We start from the raw sequence: 26,236 nt of genomic DNA, 5'->3' as shown, positions 1-26,236 counted from the left end.
ATCTGTGACGATGAGAGTGTGCATCTGTGAACATAACCTCTGCAAAAGTGCTATTAATATTAAATAATGTATGCAGGCTTTGGACTAACATGCTGCCACCCAGGTGACCTTTTATCCCATAGTAAATAAGTCAGGGTAATAAAGTGACCTGCTTTCAGCCCAGTCCTGTCATTTATTAATAATAATTGTCACATTATATAAAAAAAAGCAAATATTGAATTCTTGAGCAGCTGAATCAAAAGCATGAGTTGAAAAACATCCACCTTTAAGAACAACAGCAAATGCTTCTCTTAGCTTCTCTTGGTAACTGCTGCAGAAGGAAGGTTAAAGAAGAGTGGTGTAATAAAAATTCTCATTCCTCTATAATGTAGCTGGAATATTAAAGATATCATCAAAATTCAAATTTCAATCTGCATGCTTCACAACTGTTCTTGGTGGATATACTTGGGGTAAGCAAGACAATTGTATGAGCTGGTTTATATGCATGGAAAAAACAACAGCAGAAAGCAGCTGGCAAGTGTTTTAATTCCAATTTAATGGATTAATAGTTTCATCATACTACATTTACTACAATCTCATGGCTTTTTGGACGAAATATTCAACCTGTTGTGTTTCAGCCACTTCAGAGAGGATGAAAACAAGTTGTAGCTTACACAGATACAATACAAGCATCTCTCTCTAAACGTACAAGGATTAATAATATTATGCTTATTAAATAGAATTTAATTGTTAAATGAGTTAATTCTGACTTTAGAGATGTTTCTGCTCATATTCAGGTTTACAAAGTAACTCCAACACATTTGGCAGAGAATCAAGGGTCAAATCTAAGTGCGTAACACGGTGTACGATCACGTCTCAGCACAGCATTGTACGATTTCTGACAATCTCGGTCTTGCCCTCAGTATGGCACGGGTCAATAGGATGCATTAGTTTGCCAGCCTATGAATAGAAAACAGCCCAGAAAACAGGCCACGTGGTGCTGTGCTATTACATTTATGTAAGCAATTTTATCATTGATGTCCACAAATACTGTAAGGAAGTATCTGCAACATCTTTAACAAACAATTCAGACATAAAACATGTAATGTACATTATGTGGACTTCAAATTTAAAAAAAAGGCAGTCTGTTTTATGAGTGGTGACAGACACCAAAGTAACAACAAAAATAAAGTGTCACTTTTTGTGATATGTTTTAATGTCTTGAGTTCAATTAAAAAGTTTAAGTATGTTTGGGAGGTTTCTTGCTCTGGAGAATAAGCAAGGCTTGCCTCACTGATGTCTCCACAAGCAATCATTTGCTGCCCTTTGTTTATCCTTCTCTGTATCATTTTGAGGCTTGTAGTCGGGTATTTTTAGGGAGGACAAGCTCAATTATTCTTTTTAAGAATAATTGCCTGCAGATTTTTGACAAAATGGGCATCATTGGAGTTATTTTCATTCTGCTTGTCCCCTTCTCTGTATTTGAATTTTTAAAATACACAATTTATTCAAGGTTTGTTTGGAAGTGATGGGTGGTTTGTGCTGGAAAGCATTGCAATAACAGAAATATCTAAGCCTAATTATGGAGACATGTTTCTTTAAAATGGCACTTTTGCCACATTTTCTTAAGATAAAAAAAAATGACATATGCCTCCAAATGTATCTCAGCTTGTGTTTATGCTCCAATTAACTGGCCATTAGGTCATCTGTGTAATGCATATTTTGGGTGGTTGAGCTCACCAGAACCTCAGTGCAAAAGTGGAGGAAAAATTGAGTGTAGTCCGGTTGTTTATCTGATGTCATGTCTTTATTATACAAAGGAAAGATGCCACTATACGATGGTGGGTAATCAGCCCACATGTTACTTTTGTATGCATTGGAACACATTTGTTATTTTCATCGCAAAACCAAGTAATGTGAAATCTGTCATCTTTGTTATACCCACACTGCTAACAGTGCTGGTTGTTAGCAGTGCTTCTACATGTAGATGGTTCCATTTAGATGGAAGTGATATTATGAGGCCAACATTTCCCATGCAGTGGTAAACATATCAGCTTTTGGATAAACAGTTGATTGCATTCTGTCTGCTATTCCTTCCAGATGAAAGGAATTTGGTGGGTGTGATGAGGCACAGCACATGATTTAATATGATAGCTATTATTGCAATCTGATACAAAGCAATGCATGTGTAGAAGCTGAGCTTGAGAATTAGAAGTACAACTTGGATATCTTATGAGATACAACATGTTCTATAAAAAAATCTTTCTCTTTGTTAACACAGGACATATTAAACTCATTATCAAAAGAAAACAAATGTCAAAATCTGAATCCAAATCATTCTAAACGAGGCTTTATGTTGCTTGATTTATTCTATACTGATAACATTTGTAACATCTGAAGAAAAATGCAGTTATTTCTCAAAATTACCTGCAAATGACTAAATATCTTTAACCATGATTATTTGTGTTATTAGCTCTGCAGCCTCCCGTCTGCATGTTCTGTGCCCTTCTTTCCCAAATGATTGCAAAGATTACATAAATGATGCTTCAGGCTAGATTGTGACTTAGTACAACAGGACATTTGTTCCGCCCCCAATATGAGCATGCTATTTACAGCTCAGCTCACAGTAAAATCATCACGTTTAATGTTGGAATTCCTGACCGGTCCTTAGCAGATTTTGAGTCATGAACCCTTCCAGCTGAATACTTCAAGTTATCACTTTTTAGGCCCCCAGGTGTAGGATGAAGGTATTTTGAAAAGCTGGTTGGAGGAAGAAGGGAACGTGACTGTGCAGGTTTTGAGTGGCTTAATCCCACACTTGACAGGCAAGTGTAGAAGGACACCACGCCTGGCTGCAGCTCTAATCGTCCTGAAAGAACATCTATGTGTTGCCGTTAAATCCAATTTCTATTTGCATTAATGCCCTCTGAGAGCTCTGCCATCTCCCTGCTGTAAAGAACATGACATCCACAATGGCAAACCCAGAAGAGACTATGACCAATATATGTTAGTAAGTTTAATCAAAAAACATCATTTTAAGTTTTTATTACACCTTATATCAAGCAGCTGGCAGTAAATGACAAAGAAATTAACACAAACATGCTAAATCGATGGCTGTCTGACCAACAGCTGGAATGGGAAAAGCAGGATTAGCCTGTGCATTGGGAAACGTCAGCTTTGTGAGCTGAGGCAAAAAGAGTTCGAATAGTTACCCATGCCTACTCCAACTATTCATTGTCCTTAGAGACAATAGGCTTAGCTACTCGATTCAAAGCTCTCCAGTTATGATCACAAGCCATTATGATTGCACTACCCTTACACTTCAGACACCAATTTACTGATTGCCATGAATTTCAGCTGTCAGGACAGCGTCTTGAGTCATCTATTTTACAGAGATATGTTACGATGTGATTGGTGTGGGGGGATCTCAGATGAAAAGCAGAGCCTGCCACTGACCCATGCGGATGAAAAATGCATACAGTCAGATGAAGTGCGGAGGAAAATAAATGAAGGTGGCTGAGGCCACTTTGTGTGAGGAATGAAGAGCTATTGCACAGTATTCCAACTGATCCAGCTGTTGCTTTAAATAAAATGTTCAGCTTAAACACTGTCATAGAAGTTCATGCAAATCTCTGAACTTCCTTCTGACCCACACATAACTGTGGGACAGTGCTTGAAGAGCGCTCCCAAAGACATGCCCCTAGACTCCAATTAAGGGGGTTTCATATCATTATGCATTGCAGGCTAAATACAGGCCAGAGCATCTTAAGCTGCTCTGCATGCACTACATAGCCCTCTATGGTAAATCCAGTGAGGCAGGTTCACTAAAGGCTTTCTAAAGGGATGTTATTTGTACATATTTACTATTAACACAGCCGTAGAAAACATAGATAACAGAAATTTTAATTGTCAAAGAAATCAGGAAGAGCACTATTTCCTTGGATCATATTAAACTTAAAAAATTAAAGCGGCAGTACTGATAACAAAATGTGTTTTGGATTAGGTCTTTTAGAAAGAAATGACCATTTTCCCATAAAAGATGTAAATGTTGTTTCCCATTTTAATGAAGAGAGAACATCTACAAAAAAAATGCAGTCTTTTCTGCATATAATCCTGAGGCTGAAATAAACAAAAGTCTCAAATACAAGGACAAAGAATCGAAGTTACACCTTGTGGTAACAAATACAATCCAAGGTAAAGTTTAAGTTATTGGTTTTTGAGTATTAGTAAATAAACTGATAGTTAAATGTTAAGCTGCTCAACTCCAAGCATAGACCTTCCCGAGTATTAAATAATTAATTAATTAGTAGTAGTAATAGGATACTTAAAAGTTTATCTTGGCACTGATTAACTTTAAGTCTGAGTGCTTTACTTCTTTTGCTATTCAATATTAAAACTGCACTGCTTTGTGACCGGAATTCTTATCTTTGTAAGTGCAAATTAAATCCATTTCAACAACAAATTACCATAATAGGACACACTAATGAAGCACTAGAAGTACTGGAGCTTCTCTTTTTTTTCTCCGCATAGCACCTTCTGAAGCAGAGAGTTGTGCAATAGTCACCTAAATAAACAGAACACTTCATCAGAAAGGTCACAGGTGCTTATCAGAGCGTGGGTGCTGTTTGCTCTGTAGCTAAGAAAATGCTTTGAAAGGCATTGTAAATGAGAGAGGCCATATGAAGGATTGGCAGTGACAGCACAGCTACATACAGCAAGACATGCATAAAGATTTCACTTACAGCTTGCAAAAGCACTTATCACCCGTCACTTTGACCGAGCATCTGCTTGCCAATCCATCTGAGTGCTAAGGGAGGTTGTTCCCCCCCGAGTTTTTTTTTTTTTTGCCCTTCCATCTCATCAGAGATGCATTGAAATTCAGCCGCTTGTATGGACTCAATGGGTTTGAAGAGAATTACCTGAGTAGATTAGGCAGCTGGAAAGAGCCATCGTCTGATCATTCTGGCTTTTCCTTCTGTTTGTTTTCCCAACACTTTGGCTAAATAAGCAATTACAGTCACATCCAGTCTCACCATGGCCACCATGAAGACAGACACACACCTGCAGAAGCACCACAAACGCTAACAAACTAATGAGAAAAACTCCCTCTTCTGCAATTACTTTGTGAAGTTAGGTGGAAATAAATTAGACATCCAACATAAAGTATAAAATTTCAAAGAATGTTGCATACTAAACGTGTCAGTATAAGTGAACTGCATTAAACATTTTACAGAATATATCACATAAGACTCTTCCTTTAAGTATTTCACATTGTTTAATTTGAGCTTCAGATAAGTAATCTTTACTTTTTCCACCACTGGTATAGTATAAATCAAAGGGTATGAGAAAAAATTCCTTGGTATATTACTTGCTTTGGTTAAAAATGGGGAGAAATGCATCCAATAAAATAATAAATTATGTGAATGTACATTTTACTGTTTATTTATGTTAAGACCTTGGATGTTTTGTTTGTGTGCAGGTAGTATCAGGTCTTAATGGTTTAAACCCAGTCTTGTCACTCCAACTTCTCTCCAGAGTTATTTGTATTCAACCATAAGCATGCTGTAATTAAACTGATTACATCTCAATTCAGGTTTCAGCTTCGTTGAAGGAGAACTGTCATTGAAAGTAAGACTGATGGAATTATCTTGAAACAAACCTACCCACAGTCTTTTTTAATATGATGCAGATACTATTATAAACACCTGTGCAATTATAGATTTCATTCTCTGGCTCATAAACATTAAGCTTGAGGTATTTTTCTGTGTCTGTGTACTTATGAGGGTAAGCAGAAATGTACATTTTGTCATCCACTCATGTCTAAAAGGGCCCTTACATAATCATTTATGAAAGCACATCTGCCTGTAAACTCCCTCTGTAGATATACAGAACACTGCATGTGAACCGACTTGGTTCATGAGCTTCAGTGACAGTTACCCACACATCACACATCATTTGGCAAAGAGAGCTCCAACTTAGGATAAACTGGAAGAAGAGTGGAATAACCAAGTGGCAGTAAGTAAAATATGAGCCACTGAGGCTCTAGATACATAGCGTGGTCTATTACATATTTCCTGAGGCACCAGTGACCAAAAAGTGGCTTTGAAATAGCACCCATGTTTCTAACCAAAAATCCCTCCAATTGCATCATAGGTAGACCATAAACACAACTCAGTTTTCCTTCAATTTCAGCAAAGGTGACCATAATATTGGTCTCGAGATAGCGATCAAAAACAGACGATATCAGGTGGTGCAGAGAATTTCTGCTGTCTTTCATGCTCAGAACATTAATACCACCTCCCAAGGGTGTTGTGAAAATATGGACTTTTGTTGGCCAGCTTGGCCTCCTGAGATTGTAATTCTACGCTGTTTGGGGTGATTCAGCCCAGTCACCATGGAAACACAGCCAAATGAACAAAGAAGAGATTTTGTCAAATATGGAGGGTTGAGAGCAGCTGGCCATGTGATGTGGATGGCATAAACAGTCAGAAGTAGAGGGACAAATCTGTTGACAAAAACTATTAAGAGCCTCTTTGATTTGGTAACTAAGTTGTTGCATTCAAATTTGAGTTGGACAGCAAATGTGAGGAAACTTTTCCTGTTATGAAATGAGTTCATGAGCATAGAGCACCCACCAGATCAATTGTGGCACAAACTGAAACTTAACATTTGTATCTGCACAATCAGACAAAGGTCTAACACTGACAAAAAGAGACATAGACTGGCTCAGGTAAGCCGACGGTTAGATAACTGAAAGCTTCAAATGACTGTCAGGCTAGGAGAAAAATCACACAGTGAGTCTCTATAGAGAATTCTAAGTCACTGCATTCAAAGGACCCAAACACGGGTTCAGCAGCCTTAGTCCCAATTATAACCCAGCAGATGACTGCACATCAAACAGAATGATATCCCACTATACTCTAATACTTCTGACACATTCAGCTTTAGATCTGATGAATGATATGACTGATCCCCACCAACCCACTCCAAGATCTGATGACAGAAAAGAACTGTGTTCCTCTGCACTGCACATGTATAAAAATCTTGTGCTGGCACAGCAAATTACTTTGGAAGCATTGTGCATCTAACTCACTCAGTTATGTCACACAGTGTTTTTAATTCCATATAGCTAAGATGGTCTTTTAACAACAACAACAACAAATTAAGCAAAAAACAGAACACTATCATTGATTCCATTTAAACAATATCTATAGCTCAGTGATGGGTTGCCAAGCCTTTACAGCTAACACAGAAATAAGAATGCTTTTGTGAGTAAACAGAGATGAAGAGGAGAGGCTTTCTCCAGGGAATGAGAGATTATTCTCAATTGAGCCCAGTGGCTTCCACAGACACATGCATATGCACACACACATAAACACAAGAATGAATACAGTCATTTGGAGGATTCTGAACTCTAATTAAGCGAGGTGGAAGGAACACGTGCAGGTGTGGGTTGCACCTGGTTTTGGAAGCTCTTGCTTCTTCATGTTGCAGCCACAGGGGGATGTTAATACACTCTCCCTTTCTGGGATTGTGACGTGACGCCAAGCCAACACCCAGTCTTCCTCTGCTTCTCCTACGGTACCGCTCTGGAGCCACGGCAAGCATGAAATTTGACTGTGAAGCCACCCAGACAGAAATTCACACCAGCAGAAGACATTTGTCCAGCTTGACTGACAAATTATTGCACAGGGAAAAAAAGTACAATGCAGCTAGCAACTTTACCCTGGAAGCAAGAGACATTGCTCATGCCACATTAGGAACAGTTGTATGTTGGATATGTTGTGTTGGAAACACATAATACAGCTGCTATTGCTAGGACTTGGGACATCACCTGTTGCTATGGAATTAAATAAAAGTGTGTCCATGTGTCATTTTGTGACTGTGTGAGTGGGAGTATGTGCATGTGTGTGCACTTTCGTGTGAGTTAGTGAGAGAATGTGTTTTCAGTTGTTGGCATCTGTTTGAACAGAACTGTGATGAAAGCATAGACAAACACAAGGGAATGTCAGCAGAGGGCTAAAGTCAATAGACAGAGCCTAGACTTCGGCAGGGACCCTCGTGAGAGAGGCCACGCCCTCTGCCACCGCACTTGGCTGTGTCTACACCATTCCTTTCCACAAACGCCCACCAGTGGGACAGAGTCAGACTCAGAACTGGGAAAACTTCACCCTGAGACAGTACATGAAAGGAGCGGATGAATTATGAGATGGAGAGAGCACAAAAGATAAAAAAAAAAAACATCAAGAAATAATATTGGGCTGTTAGGTAACTCCACTAAGTATCCAGGAGCAAAGAGGGGACAAACACTGTCCAAACACAACGCTAAGAACATGCAAGAAAAATATATCTCTTTTAATACTGGCATGCTATGCCAGCATGAGAAAATACTATCTTTCTTCCACTTTAAGTGGACTAAATGATGCAGACAAAAAAATCAAGGCAAAGTTCTGCATGCGTCTTCTGAATATACCATTGAGACTATAGCCTCATATTTTTGTGCAGTAATGTACTGTGAAGGCTGTGGAAGGGCAAATGGTAAAGCAGACTGGGCAAACATCTAGCAGTACTCAAATGAGAGCTTTTTTTCTTTTTTGTCATTGTCCATTTTTTTGTGTGGGAAGCCAGCAGAGCAAGCCTGAGTCCCTGTTGACTCAATGGGCTGAGATGTTTTCCCTTTTACCAGTGCTAAAGTAGGCATGAGTACTAATCCTAAGGGGTTAAATGGAAACTCCTCTGGGGTTCCCCTATCCTGAGAGAGCTGGGGGCGGTGGTTGCTGCTTTGCTCGCTCTACTTCCCCAGATTTGGCTACATTTTGGCTCCACTTGTACAAATGACGCAAATAATTTCCAGTTAAAAGCTTAAAATGAAAAGAATGCTTATAATAATTCATGTGGGATTTCCATGTAGTCAGACTCGAGGCTTCCCATGGAATACATCCAGGTGACGAGCATAAATAAGAGAAATGGTGCTGATAATGAAATTTTTATGATCACAGTGGAGAAACTGGGTCAGTTGTACAGTAAGAAGAAAAGTTGTAGACAAAATCATCAAGAAGACAAAGAATCAAATCCAAAACAATTCAAGAACACATAAGATGTGGATAAAAACAACAAATGAGCAACCTGTGTTCCAGATTACAAGTTGGAACAGAGAAATACGGGAACTGCTTTTGTTGGAAGCTGTTTGTACCTTTAGTTATATTTAAAATAAATAAGAAGAAAATACAGCAAAGTATCAAGCAATGGAGAAGATTAATAGAAAAGGCAAATAATCCAGTCAGTGTACTGAATATGACTAAGTAGAAAATACTTGCATTTTCCACATTAACAGTGACCTTTACACAAAAAGAAAAATGTATATTTGAGAATCAATTACAACGTTAAACAGACACCTGATGCAGGTACCTACGATTCTATCAGCAAAGACTGTTCTCAGCGATACCCACCAGAGGAAAGGACCATTTACATTTCAAATCACAGCTATTCTCACACCAATACTAAGACAGCCAGGATGACTACTAAGGTCTGACAGCTCCGGCCCCCGTGTTTTTTTTTTTTCTTTTTTTCCCCTGTTGCTTTGTATAAATTCACATCTCTGTTATTGCCTGTGTGATTGATGCTGGCTATAATGACACCACCTCTATTTACCCAACAGACCAACTCATCTCCTCTTTCCACGTTTAGCTGGTTGATTTCCTCTCACTTTAACTTGTGGTCTTTGATGGGTCAGCTTAAAGAAGTTCTTACTGGCTTGTGAAATGTCACAGTTTTGTTTTTATTATCCATTTCTGTGATTGAGTATATGAGAAGGCTGTTCCTGGGAAATGAGTTTTAATTTAGGCATAAACCACACGTTTTCTTTTCCCTGTCAATGTAAACATACTTAAAAGACTAAATTATCTTGAATTGTGCAAACATGTTAATACATCAATTTAAGAAAAAAAAAAAAAAACAATTCTTGATGTTTTTGCCAAATGACAAAACAAAAAAATATGTTAAAGTCTGTACAGGCTTTGATATCAATCTGTTTTTGTTGTGCTGTGCAACAGTTTCCAATCTGCCCTGAAGGGCGGAAAACTCTAATGACATCCTTACTTCTTAAGACTTACATTTTACATGGTAGTTACAAAGAGAAAATTAGTAAGGTTTGAAGGAGACATCCATGTAAATAAAATATAAACTTTCCCACACCTCATTCTCACCATCACCAGAGTAATACACACCCAATTCACTCCTGGTCTTGCTGAGGGTTAACCACAGAAACACCCCAGTAGCCAAGAGGAATAAAAAGGCTCTACTTTACTCCCAGTTATATGGAGAATGTGTCATTCACAACTCCACCACAAGCACCTTGCACTTTGGTGTTAATTGGTAGGTTGCTGCTCTAAATTGTCCGTAGGACTTCTTTAAATGTGGCTCCTGTCTGGAGAGAAATTAGACATTTGATATCCAAAATACTCAGGATGAGTGCTGAAGTGCAGGTTTCAGACAGTGAGGCAGATGCTTTGGTTTTCTTGCGGCAGTTGGAGGTGTGACCATGAAATACCTTCAGGTGACATCCGATACCAGGTAAGTAGCTCCAATTCTTCCAATTTTCAAAATACCCTTAAGTGCAGGCCGTTTCCACAGTCCTGAATGTCAACATAACTTCTCATAGCTTTGACAGACAACATAACGATTTAATGATCATATTGAGTAATAAAGAGACATTTCATAAAAGACAAGCATATAACTTTGGAAGAACAAAGAAAAGAAAAAATGACTGAAAAAAAGCTAAAACGATAACACAGAACAAGGTTATATGAACTAGCTGCATTTCCATTGAGTTGTCAAGCAAATCTGAAGTAGTGTCATCAGCAGGTAGGCAGTATACGCTACACCGTCCACCGATTTAAGGGGTCATGAAAAATAAACTTTAGGGAAAAAATAAAAGCAAAGAAACCTGCCATGTTGAAAATGAAAAATGGAAATATATTGCAGCATGTTTTGTCTCTGAAGGCAAAAACATCTGATCGCTTCTGTGATCAGTCATGTGAGTAACATGTTCACTGCATCAGAACTGATACAAAACAAGACAGTTTTTATCTGCCCAAATGTGCATCTAGTCTTTTTAAATAATTATAAAATGCTTAAGCCAGCATGAATACTATTATGTCAAATTGCATTTTTTAAATTTTGCTGTTTCCATCAACTTTTTATACAGGTTCAAAATGAAAACCAATGAGACATGGCCAAAGTTTGGCAGAGAAAAGTGCACACTTTAACCCCTTGTTGGCAGCTTTGTCTGACAAGGCTTCCCTTCGTGAGTATTACCTAACCTGCTAACTTGAAAGGATGTTGCTTAGGAACCCCACTTCCTGTATGTTTTCCAACTGACGAGGCATTACCATGAGGTACTTTAAAGTCTATTTTATCTTATCTTGAGCAGCTTTGTTTCACTAGATAACATTAGCGCTGACTTCCTCTCCTTATAACTCTAAACTCTGATTGACCCTTTAGAAAGATTTCTAAACTCTTGATCTCAAAGCACTGCATTCACCCATACATCAGAGGAGATAAATGTTGAGAAAGCTGTGTGTTTATCCTTAAGGTTATGTCAGCACTTACACAATCATGTTGAGTCTATTGTAAAGATAAACGCTACAGTTTAACTACAGCTGGTGAAAAGATGCTAAGTTGGCTAATTAAAGTTTTAGTGCAGAAATGGTAAACCAGTTACAAAGCAGGAGAAGAGCTTCAATTAGCTACATTAGAGATGTATGCTGGACTGTGAAAACACTGTATGGTAATTCTATCCTTTATCTCCTTTATTGTGCTGATTAGTGCAGTGGGGGAAGAGTGCTCTATCTAATCTGATCACAGAGCATTGTGTTTGAGGTCATTAACCAATGGGAGGTCCTGAGGTTGACAAGTCAGCATCCCCCCCCTCTTTCTGGAGCTCGCTCATCCTTGAGTTCCTCTGTCTCTGCAGACAACACAACAGCAATCACAAAAACAACCAAAGAAAACAAAAGACATGAGGAAAAACAGCCGATGGTGCTATTTGCATGGCTTGTCATTCCTTTACAAACACATGGCCTGAATGACCGCTGACCAAGGCTCTGAGCTTGCCTAAGCAGCAGGATGGCCTCTTTAGTATCTGTTGTTGTTGGTTCTTTTCTTGCTCTGGCCTCCAACAAAGTCCCAAGAGATGAGAAGGGTCAGCCTATCCCTCAACATCTGGGATCTGCATCAAAAAAGACTAGTGCCTTACCGCATGGCGTGGTAGCAATAAAGCCCATGGCAAGGCACTTTTTCTTGTAACCGAAATTTGCATTCATATGCATAAAGATTAAACAAGCTGCATCACTCAAAGCTTTCCCTTGGCAGACATTTTGGGCAACACCATGAATCCTACATTTACATTTACACAAACCTAAAGAAATAAAATCCACCATCCATCTACATTTGCCTATTCACTGATTTGTGTCTTCGCCTGTAAAGAGTCCTTCTATTCCTGTCACACAAATTACATTCTTTGCTAATCAAAAATGTGAATACTCTAACACAACTAACAGCACCTCTCATGCACAAGTCAAACTTAAAACTGTTGTGCTACTAAAAAGCTGCCTGTCAGAAAGGCAAAGCAGAGATGAAAGGCCCACAGCAAAGATCGCTGCTGATTGCCTGTAGAGGATGAATATGCAAATAAAGCAGAAGGTAAATGAAAAACAAAGCTGGGGTTTTGGCAGCAGCTTTTTACATGTTTCCTTAATTTGCCATTGGTTAAGAACATTCAAAGTCTGTCAATAATGAATTCAAGTTGGAGCTTGGAAGCAGAGGTGGAGAAAATCAGTCTCCATTTTCCCCTGTGAGCCCCTCAGCAGTTTTAGTAATGTGTTTTACTTCACACAAGCTTTTCAACCAATCCAAAGCTTAAGTAACAAACAAATACAAAAATTATGAAAATAATAGCAACCCTGAGCTTACACTGCTTCTGGCAGAGAGTCCAGAAAGCAGGGCACCACAGCCCATCAACTGCAAGCCTCATCTATTGACTACATCATGAGTGAAAAAGTAAATCAATTATCTGTTTGAATGCATGTCATGAGGGACAAAAACTGGGCATAGGTTAGTCTGATTAATACCAAGACCAATGCAATCTGAACAGCTGCTTTGTTGTCACAAGGCCCTCTAGTTACTACTGGCCAAAAATCAAGAAGCAAAACAAAGTTGGGAACAATCTTTTAGTGTTGTCTAAACACAAACTGTCCAGACAGACTAGAGCTCGTCCTTGGGAAAGGAGAGAACCTATCCCCTTGAACAAAAGACCAACAGGGCAACAGATTTCCCCTGTTCTTGAGATAACAGAAACCCAACACCATCGTCCTCCAGTGGGGCTCTTTGTACGTCTAAGAGAGGGTCAATCAGCAGCCGCTGACAGATGTGTCTGCAGTCGATTTAGGAGAGGAAGCCATGTTGAGGTCAGACATGGGTTTTTCTGCTCTGTCCCCATGGAAGGAAGACAAGGATCAGGTCGGGATGTCCAAGACTGACCTTTTCTCACCTCACAGCCTCTGACGCACAACACCTGGACTAACACATTTAACATACTTTTTTAGTTGATTTGCCTGCACATGAATAGCATGCAGGCAGACAGTTTATACTCATCTATGAATCCCTTTGTGTTTCAAACAAAAGTGAGAGTCACTCCAGCTGGAAAGCAAACAAATCAGAAAACCTCCAGTGGAGGTTTAAGTAGTTTTGGCAGATGCTCTGGGATTAAGTGTCTGTTCAACTAGGCTCTCCAGTTAAGATGGCAATCATGGTTTAAACCATGTGCTTTTGTGTTGAAGCTGAACTTGGATCTCATTCTGTCACTGGCAAAATCTGAGTATGGGATGTCAGGGTCACATTTTAGACAATTGCTGCTATGTGGTACCCACCAGGCTGAGGCAATAACAATGAGTGGGAAATTAACACATGAAAAGAACAACAGGAGAACAGAGTGAAGAAATTGCTTTATTAACTGAGTTTGTGTCTTGTCTGAACATCAGTATTTAACATAGATGTAAAACAATATTATCAAAATATTTTTGTACAAAGTCTTAAGTTTGTTTAGTTTTTATAAGAGCAAAATATTATTTGGTCTCCAACACTAATTTGCCAACATTTTGTTTCTTGATTTTTTTTTTAACTCATCATTAATTATGACAGGATAACTGCTCTGTCCTCACAAACAGAAGCATTGCATATTTTAGTATGCCCGGAGCATGTGAATAAAACCACTCTCATAAACCTGCTGTTCACAGAAAATTGATGTAGACCCGCCAAGCAGTCAAAGCTTAATAGTAAAAATATGCTTGAAGTAGCCAACAAAAGGAAATAGTGAATGGCATGTAAGAAATAGAATCCACATTACACTGGCAGCTGTACGCGTCACACAGATTTGATCCCCGCTGGCATCAACAAGGAAATGATATTGAGCAACAGATGAACAGAGCTGCTCCACCCGAGCTGGATGCGCAGGGCTGTGGTGACTTGTCAGGTAGCCAGAGGGGGAAACACTGGAGATGATGCACGGCAATAAAGTGTTGGCTGGGTCAGCTCTGCTGCACAACCTTTGACTATCAGGCTGATTCACTGAGGCTTTGGGCTCAAAAGTAGGAAAAACCTGCTGATTGAGTTTTTTAACACAAATAAATAAATAAAACCAGAGTAGGTCAACCAGAGCTGCTTATGTCCATCCTGAGTGAACACATTTGCATATGTCAAGCATGCAGGTTCACAGCCACAAACACAGACCTACATATCTGCAATTAGCACAAGTCTAAATTCTTATCATAAATTATTCTGGCTCAGTGTGACAACATCATCCAATATTCATTAACTGTCAAAGTTAAAAAGAATGTCTGGTATGTGCACGCAAAGAAAAAGGCAAAGTTTAGAGAGCATTGTAGATGTCATTTTACTATTTTTGAAGAAAACAGTTCAGAAGTGTGACATCTGATATCTTTCACTTTGTCAAAAAAAAGAGAGAACAGAACACATTTACATTGGAGATAAAAACACAGTCAGACATCACTGAAAATGTCTGACATCAAGACCCTTCATGCCAAAAAAGCTTTAACATAAATGATCCTCAAAGATCTGAAAGAAATATTCAATAATACTTCAACAAAGCCTAAATGTTCCCTAATATAAAACACTATGAATAGCCTACATTTTCACCCCTTCTTTCTCGTCCTATTTGCTCATGTTAAGTGCACAGGCTAACGAGGATGTGGCTTTCTTCTTTCCTCCACTCCCCCTAGCGGACTTAGCCAGCACTGCACCCTCCATCTCCAAAACAGAGAGAGGGACAGAAAAGGAGAGAGAGGAAGGCCCCTCCTCCAGATGACATCAGTGCTCTATTGAAGCAGGGCTAGAGGCACACACAACTCCACATTTGTACTGAGATCCACCCTTGCACCCATGTCCTCGCACAGCCCGCTGATTGTGTATGTGTGTGAGGGGGGTACCAGTAAACACAGCAGTGCTGCTGCAGAGAAACTCCAAAAAGCTTCATCATTGTGAGCGAGGGGAGTTTTCCCCCTCTTTTTTTGTTTTTATTTTTTTTTTTATCTTTTATTGGATCAACATTTAATTTTTCCTAGCCTGGATTGGATTATTATTTTCCGATTGTGAGCCCAAATGTAAAAGGATACCTGTTACTTTCATTTTTATTTTTGGGTTGATTAGAGAGGTAAGTGCGTTTTTTGCTGGTACAGTCCTGTTGGGAGTGTTTTCTTTTTGTCTTTTTTTTTTGGATTTCCTCTCTGGGAAAGGGAACTGAGAGTAACTCGGAATCCTCGGGAGTTGTGTGAATTTAAGTAGCTCCCTTTCATTATTTCACTAGTGTTCGACCCCAACGAAAAAAATCTCTATAAAGTGACTGTAGCAAAGCCAGCAGTCACCACAAACCGTGAGCGCACTTTTTCTTCCAAACCACCAAAAAGAAGCTCCTCTGTGAGCAGCGCACATCATTCCGATCAGCTTGGCGGATAACTTCGATCCCGTACTACATCACTCTTTCATTCAGCGTGTCTAACACAAGACCATGAACTCCCCATCTCTGTTTTTCTTACATGCTAAATTTCCTCTTGATCCCATTCATCCTCCGCTGCAAAGATATGCTCTAAACATGTGAGCGACACTCAGGCAGCAGCAGGAACGACTACAATCGTTTTACTATTCACAGTTAATTTCAGCCTTTGATAGTCCTAAGGAAAATGATCAGCGATGAATATGCAAACTTGAAAGGATTAGGCGGCTGTCTGGTGTAGCCTCGGTGTCGCAGCCCGAGAAGACACCCCGGTGTGCGGCTGAAACAGCAGCGCAGATCCCGCGGAGTTGGACATGAAGGGGGCAGCTGCAGAGACTCCGCTAAATGCGCGTCCAGCGTCCCTGTCTGGACCACTTTGATCTGTTGCAATTCACGTGATACTCCAGTTAAATATCAGCATTTTTTTTTTAATTTCTTCCCCCTCAGAAGGTTTTGCAGTCAAGTGCATAAAATTTTACTCAAGTTTCATGCACACCAGCCTTTATGTAAGCCGCGTACTGTAACGTTATACTAACGCTGCTTCTATATAAATATCCGGTAGCCTGTGTGTGTGTGCAGTTGCAGCTCGGTTATATTAATAAGCACTCAAAAAATAAACGCGATGCGTATGAAAAACAATACAGCGAGCTCATATGGCCGACTCAGAGCAGATTCTTTCGCTATAATGTCAATCTGTGACGCTAATGAATCCCGTGCTCCTCTTCCTTCATACAAAGTGATATTTATCCTATTAGACCAATACAATAAAATGAAATCCCTACTGGCAACATCAGGGCAGGAACAGTTGTTAATCCAATTTAACGCAGCCTTTTATCTTCATGAGAAGATAAAGGTCATCCTGGTTTTAATTATTGAAGCAAAGGCTATATATAAATTGCACCCTGATTTTAGGACACAAACAATGTTGGATGCTATTTCACTGAAATTGTCAAGCAGTCTAATGGCAGCTTATTGTTATTCAGTGTAGGAAAAAAATGGCCTGTTAAACATGGCAGACATGAGGACAGGCCCAGTTCTTCAGTGATAACTGCCTGAGGCAAAAGTCCCCAGTCAGTTGTTTTCTGAGGGAATTCACATGGAAGATTAACAGCTAACCAGGTCACTACAGATACTGTCTTCTAAGTCTAGAAAATTTAAAGCATAAAATATAGATGACTGGGTCAGGAGGAGGAGGGGGGGAGTATTTTCATAACCATCAATACATATTTCAGATTTAATGCTATACTCAAAAGGGGCCTATTTCAATTCTTTTCATAATTTAGTTATCCACTAAGCTGTATTTTTTTTACCACCTATCCCAAGTTTTAAAACACTATTTCATTTTTTGTCACTCAAATTTAAAATGTAAGCCTGCTTTCAAAACTTTAATACTGCGGGATTGACTGAAAATGGTGGATGTGCCACTAGAGAGGTTAACAAATCCCTTTATTTTGGGTAGGTGTCTGGCCTGCCTTGAGATAGGCTTCTGCAGCTTAACATAAGCATTCATGTCTTGGTGTTTGCTTGTCACAGAGACACACACACATACATGCATTTTATCTTGCAGTGCCTACCACCCCCATGTGGGGAAAAACAATTGCAGCTGCTACAGATCTCTTCTTTCAGGCTGTTAACAAAAGAGAGACCCCCGTCTGTCCCAGGCCTATATGCTCTTAATGGGCCAGCAAAAGTATCATCTGTTCAGTCCATCTAAAGACAGCACCAGGAGGCCACATACCAAATCTGTGAAACTCTGAGAATTTGGCCCTTTTTTTCCCTCTTTGGCTGAAACATGTTCTGTGTCCCTGTGAATTCAGATGTGACCATGAATGTTCCATTGTGTCTCGGCAGCACAGTAGGCCCTGGCCAGGTGTCTTGACACACAACTTACTTTAAGTGTTAATCAGTGGCAGGCACAAGGTTTTAGAGCACATGAAAGTCGCCAAAAGCTCACCTCCATCCAGAACATAAAATCACCAAGCAAAAAGATGTAAAAACAAAACAGCTTTTAGTCTTCATATCAGGTTAGCCTCACTTTCCTGTACCTTAGACATGCACATTTATTTTCATGATCATGCAATCTTAAATAATGTATTTCAGTTAGATACTTAATGTAAAACCTATTAGCTTGACAACTGTTGACGCACATGCATATTTCTGGAACACTAATCTGCATAAAACACAACCAACAATGCAACGATGTGCTGTGTACAATCAATCATAATTTAAAATTATATTGAGAATTCGAACGAGTATTAACACCACATACAAACAGCACTGATTTCCCAATGGAGAACTCTACTGTGGTTTAAAATTAATTTCAGGGCTCATGAATAATTTAACAGTCTGCCATTACTACTTCTACAGCTCTTTCCGCCCTAAATGCAGGCCATGTAATATTATTCTGTATTTTACTGAACTACAAGTCATTATAATCTGCAGTACTTTTGACAGGCATGAAATTGTTTCTATTTGAGTTTTTTTTTTTCCCCCAAAGCCTGTCTTGTACAGTATATAACTGGGGGGCACAAAGTCTTAGGCTCTGTTACTGCAGACTAATGTGCATTTATGCGTGTTCAGCTCACAATGGCTATCAGTGTCCAGCTTTATATGAGCCTCCTACGCTGTCCACTGAAAGGTATCTGGCCATACACACACACATATGCATTTTTTTTTTCAACAGGATGCTCAATTTAACTTTGCCAGTTCAGAGTAAATGAAGCAAAATCCACTCTGACTGCCAGAGAAATCCCCTGGCCTGGCGGCGGAGCTTATTAGAACGATAAAGACATCCATCACTAAAATGTTTAACTTAGCATCTATTGCTTTCAAAATGATTGTGTGCACATAAACGTGAGTGCATAATATTTGAGGGGTTATATTATTACTAAAGACAATAAATTGTAATATAAAAAAAGGATAGCCTATTGCATTGTGTAAGCTAAAGGAATTATTAAACTGGTTGGATTTTTTTTTTTTTTTTTTAACTTAAACCCCCTCTGTGAGGTTACACTGTCCACATGCTTGGCTTGTAGCAAACAATGGAGGGGCCACTCTCCTGAAACCCGATGACTGTGGCAAAAAAAAGGGGTAAAAATAAATCAAGCCTAAATATGCTCCTTTTTAACAAAGTGTAAGGTGCTATATTCAAGTAGTCTTCTGATAAATAAAACGCAATAGAGTGTAGCATAACACACTAAGACCTCTACTGCAATATGTTATTAAATTAAAGCCCTTCGCCCCGTTGACTGGATAATGACTCAGATGATGTTATCTAAAGTAACCGTGTCGTAGTGGAAAAAAGAAAGGCATCTAGTGTGCCACATCACACATGGATGTGCTTCTGTGGACAATGAACCTGTGACACAACACCAAAAGTCCATTATTCCAAGTGCAGATAGCTGTTACTGGGTTGGCTTGATAAGTGAGATAGAAATAGAGCTTTTTTTTTCACTCAAATCAAGACATTGTATTTGGCAATATTCAGAGGATGAGAACCTTTAGACGAAAAGAAGTATTGAAAATTGAAAAAGCTGACTAAGTGCCGCATTAATAGTTCATTCCAACAGACAGACTGCCCACATCCCTCCATCATCCCACTATTTTCTAAAACTCAATTACAGTATTTAATCTTTTTTCCCTCCCCAGATTCTTTTATTCCACAAGTTAGTAGAGGTCGCATCTAGTGCTTTTTCCCCCAGACTCTAATCTACTACTAATGTAATACTGGACTGAGGGCCAGTGTTTAGATGGAACAGAAGGAGGAGGAGGGGGGGGTGGATTATTATGAGACAGCATCTCAGGAGTTGTAATCGAGTTACAAGCCTCTCAATTCCCTAATCTTCTCCTTGTCATGGGTTACAACTGTTTAATGGCTGGGCCTCTTGTTCTTAATTTACCTTTAAATGTTTTACAGCACACAGTGGCAGCCAACAGGTCACATGGATGCTTACATATAAGGACACAAAGCTATTGTGTTGTAAAAGGAAACGCAACATTTTCTTTGGCAAAGGAAATTTTGTTTTTTCAAGTAGAAACTGTATTCATAGAGTGTAAAGAGGACACATGGGTGGGAGTAGAAGATCACACAGTAGTTGGAAGTAACAGGAGGGCTGCAAGTTATCTTCATTATATATTCAAATAGGTGAATATTCATGGGTAAATTTTGAATTAGAGTAATTCACTAATCTTAGCCTGGATCACTTTTCTTTTCTTGTAAAGAATCTGGACAACAAAGCAAAGCAAAGCAAAGACAACAGGAATAGTTCTCTTTTAAAATACCCAAAGCTCTGCTATGCCCTCAACTCAAGTGAGAAAGGCATTGGAACTCCACCCTCAGCTATTGTGGCGTTTCGGGTCTTGATCACAGTTGTCTTTTGTATGCAAAGACATTCTTTCGGTTATCACCATAGAGAAGAAATGTGGTCAGTTAGAGTCGCTAGCTGTAAAAGGTCACTGGGCTAAAACATAGCAAAGAGGAAAGGATATTTATAGTCACAAAATCACAATGTAAGGTCAAAGATAAGTCTCTAACACTTTTCAACATAACAAGATTCTCCTCTTAACCAAATTTAGCTCCCTCAAGGTGCTACATAAAAATTCATTTGACTCAACTGAAGAATCAGTAACATTTGACGCCAAAAAACCTGAAAAAAATTTATAAACACTGAATCAACAATTTCCTCATAACCTGGTCATGAAAAAATTGTTTTCTTTTCTTGCTTTCTTTTTTAAATAATAATCATAAAAAAATTTGTTTTCTAAAACCAGAACATGGGCTCTAAACATGTTATTTTCTGGTTGTTTTTCAGAACACCATCCCAGGTGTGAGGAGGGCACAGCATGCATGAGAGCCTGGGCCCTAAAGGATAAGCAACTCGCCCCTTTTATGCCTCGTACAGAAGACGAGAGTACTGGCTGTCTGCTTTGGGAAAAGGAGCTAGAGCCCTGGATTAATGTGTGTACAGGATTCTGGGTTACCTGAAGACGTGGACTACACAAGTGAGCAGACCTGGATTGAATCTGTGGCAGAGGGGATTGGCATGGCTCAGACCGGCTTTGTGTCAACTCATCATGCTTGCCAGGCCTGATGGCAGAAAGGAGCCTTTCCTAAAGCTCACACTGACCACACTGACCACGGATCACTATACAACACAAGAAATCTAATTTTGCCGCTATGGCTGTTGAGCCCAACAACTGCACCAGCCATTAGGATTTTTAATATTACTCGAGAGTGCATGCTTTTTAGTGAGTGTGGATGCTTTTTATGCAGGCTTATCTGCCATGGTAAAGGCATTGAAAACATGAGTCTTTGACAACACAGAGGAGGTCATCGTCCACACAAGGATCAGCTCAGCAAATACTGACCAGGTCAGGATATCACAAGAAACCCATTGGACAAACTTTTCCTTTCAGAGAGGATAAGAGCAAATTCAAGAGGAAATCTTGATTGGATTTTTGGTGCCTGGAAAGGATTTACCACCTCATCTAAACCAGGTATGGTAATTACAGATAGCTTTTAATCTCTCCACCAAACTAACCATTTTAAAAGATGTACATAAAGAAAGGTCATAGCAGTAGTGCATGGTTAAGACCTTAAAACTGTACTTTTCAAAGCACTCTGCTGTAAATTCAGAAACTGTCTAAGAATGACTGATTTTAAAGTAAATATCTTACAATAAAAAAAAATCTAATCAATATTAATTTTTAATACTCAAGACAAAAATTTAAAAAGCATCTTTGTTTTTCCCTGTGGACCTCGGTGTACTAAAATAATCCTTAAAACCCTTAGCCGTGTATTTCTTCCTAATGTTTGGAGACACCGGTTAAACCTCAGACACTGGATGACAGAAAAAAATTGCAATGTCATAGCAGGCTTTAAGGTAAGGTAGGCCAGTTTCGTAACAGTTCATTAACAAGACTTTTTGTACTTTTGTGGTTTGTAGCGATGAAACTCAGCTTTGATGTAGGAAATGTGTGCAACAATTTGGGAACTTATTACTCTTCATAAAATCAGAACCCAAAAACAAAAAAAAATAACAAACAAAAAGTTAGACTTTTAAGTCATGTTGTTCTTAATTAATAAATCATTGTAAATGTATATTCCAGTGGTTCTACAGCTAGCTCTGAGTTTATAGTAAAATCATTAAATCCTTTTTCCCCCTTTCGGTAGTCCTTGTGAGCAATTCACATCAGTCCAACTAAGCAAATACAAAAGTTTTTCTTTCATCAGTTATTTAATCAAGAAAAGTGCTGCAGGCAGCTTTTCAAACAGCCAGCTGGAATTTGGCTCTCCCTTAAAGGTTTTGTGCATTAATCTACACTTCTATCTTTTCTGCAGGGCCTCTTCAGTGTTAAGACTGCCAGAAACACACCTCCAAGATGGTGCATCAGTGCAAGTCCTTTATCCTCTTCCTCATCAGGATTGGATTACTGCTTGGTCTTGCCAACCCCTTGGTCACCTCTGCTTCGTGTCCCTCAGCCTGTCGCTGTGATGGGACTTTCATATACTGTAATGACCGAGCTCTGACTTCCATTCCTATTGGTATCCCAAAGGATGCTACTGTGCTCTTTCTGCAAAACAATCGCATCAAGAGTTCAGGCATTCCTGCAGAGCTCCGTAGACTTACTAATGTGGAGAAGATCTATCTTTACTGCAACAATCTGGATGAGTTTCCAAATAATCTTCCTCTTGGGCTAAAAGAGCTCCACCTGCAGGAGAACAACATTCGGATGATTACCCATGCTTCTTTAGCCCAGATTCCCTACATTGAGGAACTGCACCTGGATGATAACTCTGTATCAGCTGTCAGCATAGAGGAGGGGGCCTTCAGGGACAGTAATCACCTCAGACTGCTTTTTCTCTCCAGAAATCACCTAAGCACCATCCCCTCTGGCTTACCCATGAGCATTGAGGAGCTGCGTTTTGATGACAACCGCATCTCCTCCATCTCAGAGCAATCGCTGCAAGATCTCATTAACCTGAAACGACTAATCCTGGATGGTAACCTGCTCAACAACCGTGGGATTGGGGAGATGGCTTTCATCAACCTGATCAACCTGACAGAGCTTTCACTCGTAAGGAACTCTCTGACATCCCCGCCAGCCAACTTGCCAGGCACCAGTTTGGAAAAACTGCAACTACAAGATAATCACATAAATCGGGTCCCACCTGGGGCTTTCGCCTTCCTTAGGCAGCTGTATCGTCTGGACCTGTCTGGTAACAACCTGAGCAGCCTCCCACATGGTGTGTTTGAAGATCTGGACAATCTCACTCAGCTCCTGCTACGCAACAACCCCTGGCAATGCACTTGCAGGATGAAATGGGTGCGTGACTGGCTGAGGTCGTTACCATCAAAGGTGAATGTACGTGGCTTCATGTGCCAGGGTCCCGATAAGGTCAAAGGCATGGCAATTAAAGATCTAACAACAGACATGTTTGACTGCTCAGACTCAGAACTCTTTTCCACATACGAGACAAGCACAGTCTCCAACACGTTACGCCCATCACAGTCCCTGTGGCCCTCATTTGTCACTAGAAGGCCCGTGGTAAAAGGGCCTGACATCAGTAAGAATTACCACAGCACTACCACCTCTTCAGGCAGAAAGATCATCACCATCAGCGTGAAGTCAAGTAGCGCAGACGCAATACACATATCATGGAGGGTGTCACAACCCATGACTGCCCTACGGCTCAGCTGGTTAAAGCTGGGACACAGCCCTGCCTTTGGCTCCATCACTGAGACCATAGTGCAGGGGGAGAAGACTGAATATCTGCTCACTGCACTGGAACCAGACTCCTCCTACAGAATATGCATGGTTCCCATGGAGACCAGCAACAGTTACCTGTCAGACGAGACCCCTGTTTGCATCGAGACAGAGACCGGCTCTCACAAATCATACAACCCAACTACAACTTTAAATAGAGAGCAGGAGAAAGAGCCTTACAAAAATTCCAGTCTGCCTTTGGCTGCTATTATTGGAGGAGCTGTGGCCCTTTTGGCAATAATCATGTTGGCACTGGTGTGCTGGTATGTTCACAGGAATGGTTCACTTTTTTCAAGGAACTGCACCTATAACAAAGGTCGTCGGAGAAAGGATGACTATGCTGAGGCTGGCACTAAAAAGGACAACTCCATCCTAGAAATAAGAGAAACTTCTTTTCAAATGATACCTATAAACCACCTGCCTGTGTCCAAGGAGGAGTTTGTGATACACACGATTTTCCCACCTAATGGCTTGAGTTTATACAAAAGTCCACATACCGAGAACAGCATTAACAACAGGAGCTACAGAGACAGTGGAATACCAGATTCAGACCATTCCCATTCATGATATTACACACGGACATTCGTGATGAGTGTGTGACTGAAACAGAGTGGCAAGACTTTTACAAAACACTGGATCTATAAGACTAAGGAAGCAATGTTCTGTACATTTGCCATATAATTTATATTTAAGGACATTTTATGAAGATGGAGAACGTTCCAGTTGCAGGCCATCACTGAACCATCAGTGGGTAACTAACTGCAATTCTATATTTTAGAGATTTGTAGTAATTTGTACTGTATTTCCTTTGCTTAAGGTTATCGACCAACAAAAGAAACTCTGTGTTCTATTAAGATATGATGACTTGTCAACTGTGAAAGTGGGTTTTCATTGCTGTGTTGAACAATCAGACTTTAGAAAACCTTGTAGTATAAGCACAGGTCATTCTTTTAACTTTGTGGCTGTTAGAAAAACAAAAAGGCAAAAAAATGACAAGGCAGTAAAAACTAAGGCACAGATGATAAACTAATTCACAAAGCAGGCATGATGCCCTCTAAAAGAATGAGCAGTCAGTAGCCATCTCCACATGCTATGGACCAAGAATTATACTCTAGTATTCACGTAATGTGGGGGTTTGAATGACTAAAAAAATGAGGTGCCATGATTTTTATTTCTGCTTTGCTCAGTATGTTATTTTGTTCCATTTGCAAGAAAACAAAACAACGCAAAGCAGGGTTTCAATGTTTCTGATAGAATTATAGGCCACAGCACAGGGCAGATAAAGCACACCAACCTTAAGGAGCTCTCTGCTTCTCAAAACAAGTAGACAGGTCAGGCTGACACAGAGGACCCCCCACCAACTATATTTGTACAAGCCAACAATGGCCAAATAACAATGGCAAGATCTTTTTAGTACCGTGTACCATACATCATTTTAGTCATTATGCCAAAAAAAAAAAAACTAAACGTGCTGGCTTTCATCAGAATTACCACAGTGTCAGCATCCCCTTGTTATGAGTATTATTTTGTATTATTTTCCAAACGAACACTTATGTTGCCACAATTTGAAGTTAACTGTTCTTTACAATTGAAAACCAAAGTGCATTGTATGCCCTTTGGCCAGTCTTGTATGTGCCTTGATCCAATGCTTATTGTATTTAGCTTTTTAAAAAACCAGTGACTTTTTTTCATACACACTTGAATATGAACAATATTGGTCATATTACAGAATAAAAAGTGGACAAAAAAACAACAACTTTGCTTTGTCTTACCTTGGGTACAACAAACCCCTAGCCAAAGTAATTTGACTGTCTTTAATTTAATTACAGCTGTCTCACTGTTTTGCTGGGATTCACCTATGTAATACACACACACACACACACACACACACATTCATATATATATATATATATATATATATATATATATATATGTGTGTGTGTGTGTGTGTGTGTATATATATTTTTTTATTTTTTGAGAGAGAGAATTCCATTTAAAGTGCTGTGCAAAAAACAACTTCTCCAATTACCCTCTAAGCACATAATCTGAAAGTGCTTAGAGATGAAAAACAGACAGCTACTCCTTTTTAAACCTTCAAAAAGATATAAATTACGAGGCCTCACAGACACATTTTTCTTCTACAATAGGGAACTCTTTAAAAGTAACTCTGATATCATTCTTGAAACACAGTTTGCACTCCACGGGCAGTGTACGGAGCAACATCTGCTGGAGGCTGCTGCTGTTCTTTTATGCTGTGAAGTCGGGTGTAACTTATACGATTGGCCAGAAAGAGAAATATCACGGTGGAGTAGAAACAGGGCGGTGGAGACACTGCACTCTAGGATTTGATGAACCTCCCAGGCACCGTGGGCAACAGAAACCCAGTGAGCCACCATATGGAGGTGGTACAGGCAGACCCTGCAG

The 26,236-nt window shown here is 39.6% G+C and overlaps 2 protein-coding genes across 4 annotated transcripts in view; one reads left to right on the top strand and one right to left on the bottom strand.

Moving 5' to 3' along the window:
• The window catches only part of macrod2 (mono-ADP ribosylhydrolase 2), a 408,860-nt gene that overhangs the window by 304,646 nt on the left and 77,978 nt on the right, over positions 1 to 26,236 (bottom strand). The gene's annotated exons all lie outside the window — the stretch shown is intronic.
• Positions 15,439 to 25,302, top strand: flrt3 (fibronectin leucine rich transmembrane 3). Its single transcript, XM_042010045.1, has 3 exons — positions 15,439 to 15,706; positions 20,857 to 21,541; positions 22,386 to 25,302. The coding sequence occupies exon 3, from the start codon at positions 22,427 to 22,429 to the stop codon at positions 24,377 to 24,379; it is 1,953 nt and encodes a 650-aa protein (XP_041865979.1). The 5' UTR covers positions 15,439 to 15,706; positions 20,857 to 21,541; positions 22,386 to 22,426; the 3' UTR covers positions 24,380 to 25,302.

This window comes from Melanotaenia boesemani, chromosome 16 (assembly GCF_017639745.1).
Source record: "Melanotaenia boesemani isolate fMelBoe1 chromosome 16, fMelBoe1.pri, whole genome shotgun sequence".
Taxonomy (NCBI): domain Eukaryota; kingdom Metazoa; phylum Chordata; class Actinopteri; order Atheriniformes; family Melanotaeniidae; genus Melanotaenia; species Melanotaenia boesemani.
This window is presented reverse-complemented; position numbering and strand designations above follow the sequence as displayed.

Coding starts and splice junctions, on each gene's coding strand:
- flrt3 (XM_042010045.1), top strand. CDS start 22,427: ATGGTGCATCAGTGCAAGTCCTTTATCCTCTTCCTCATCAGGATTGGA.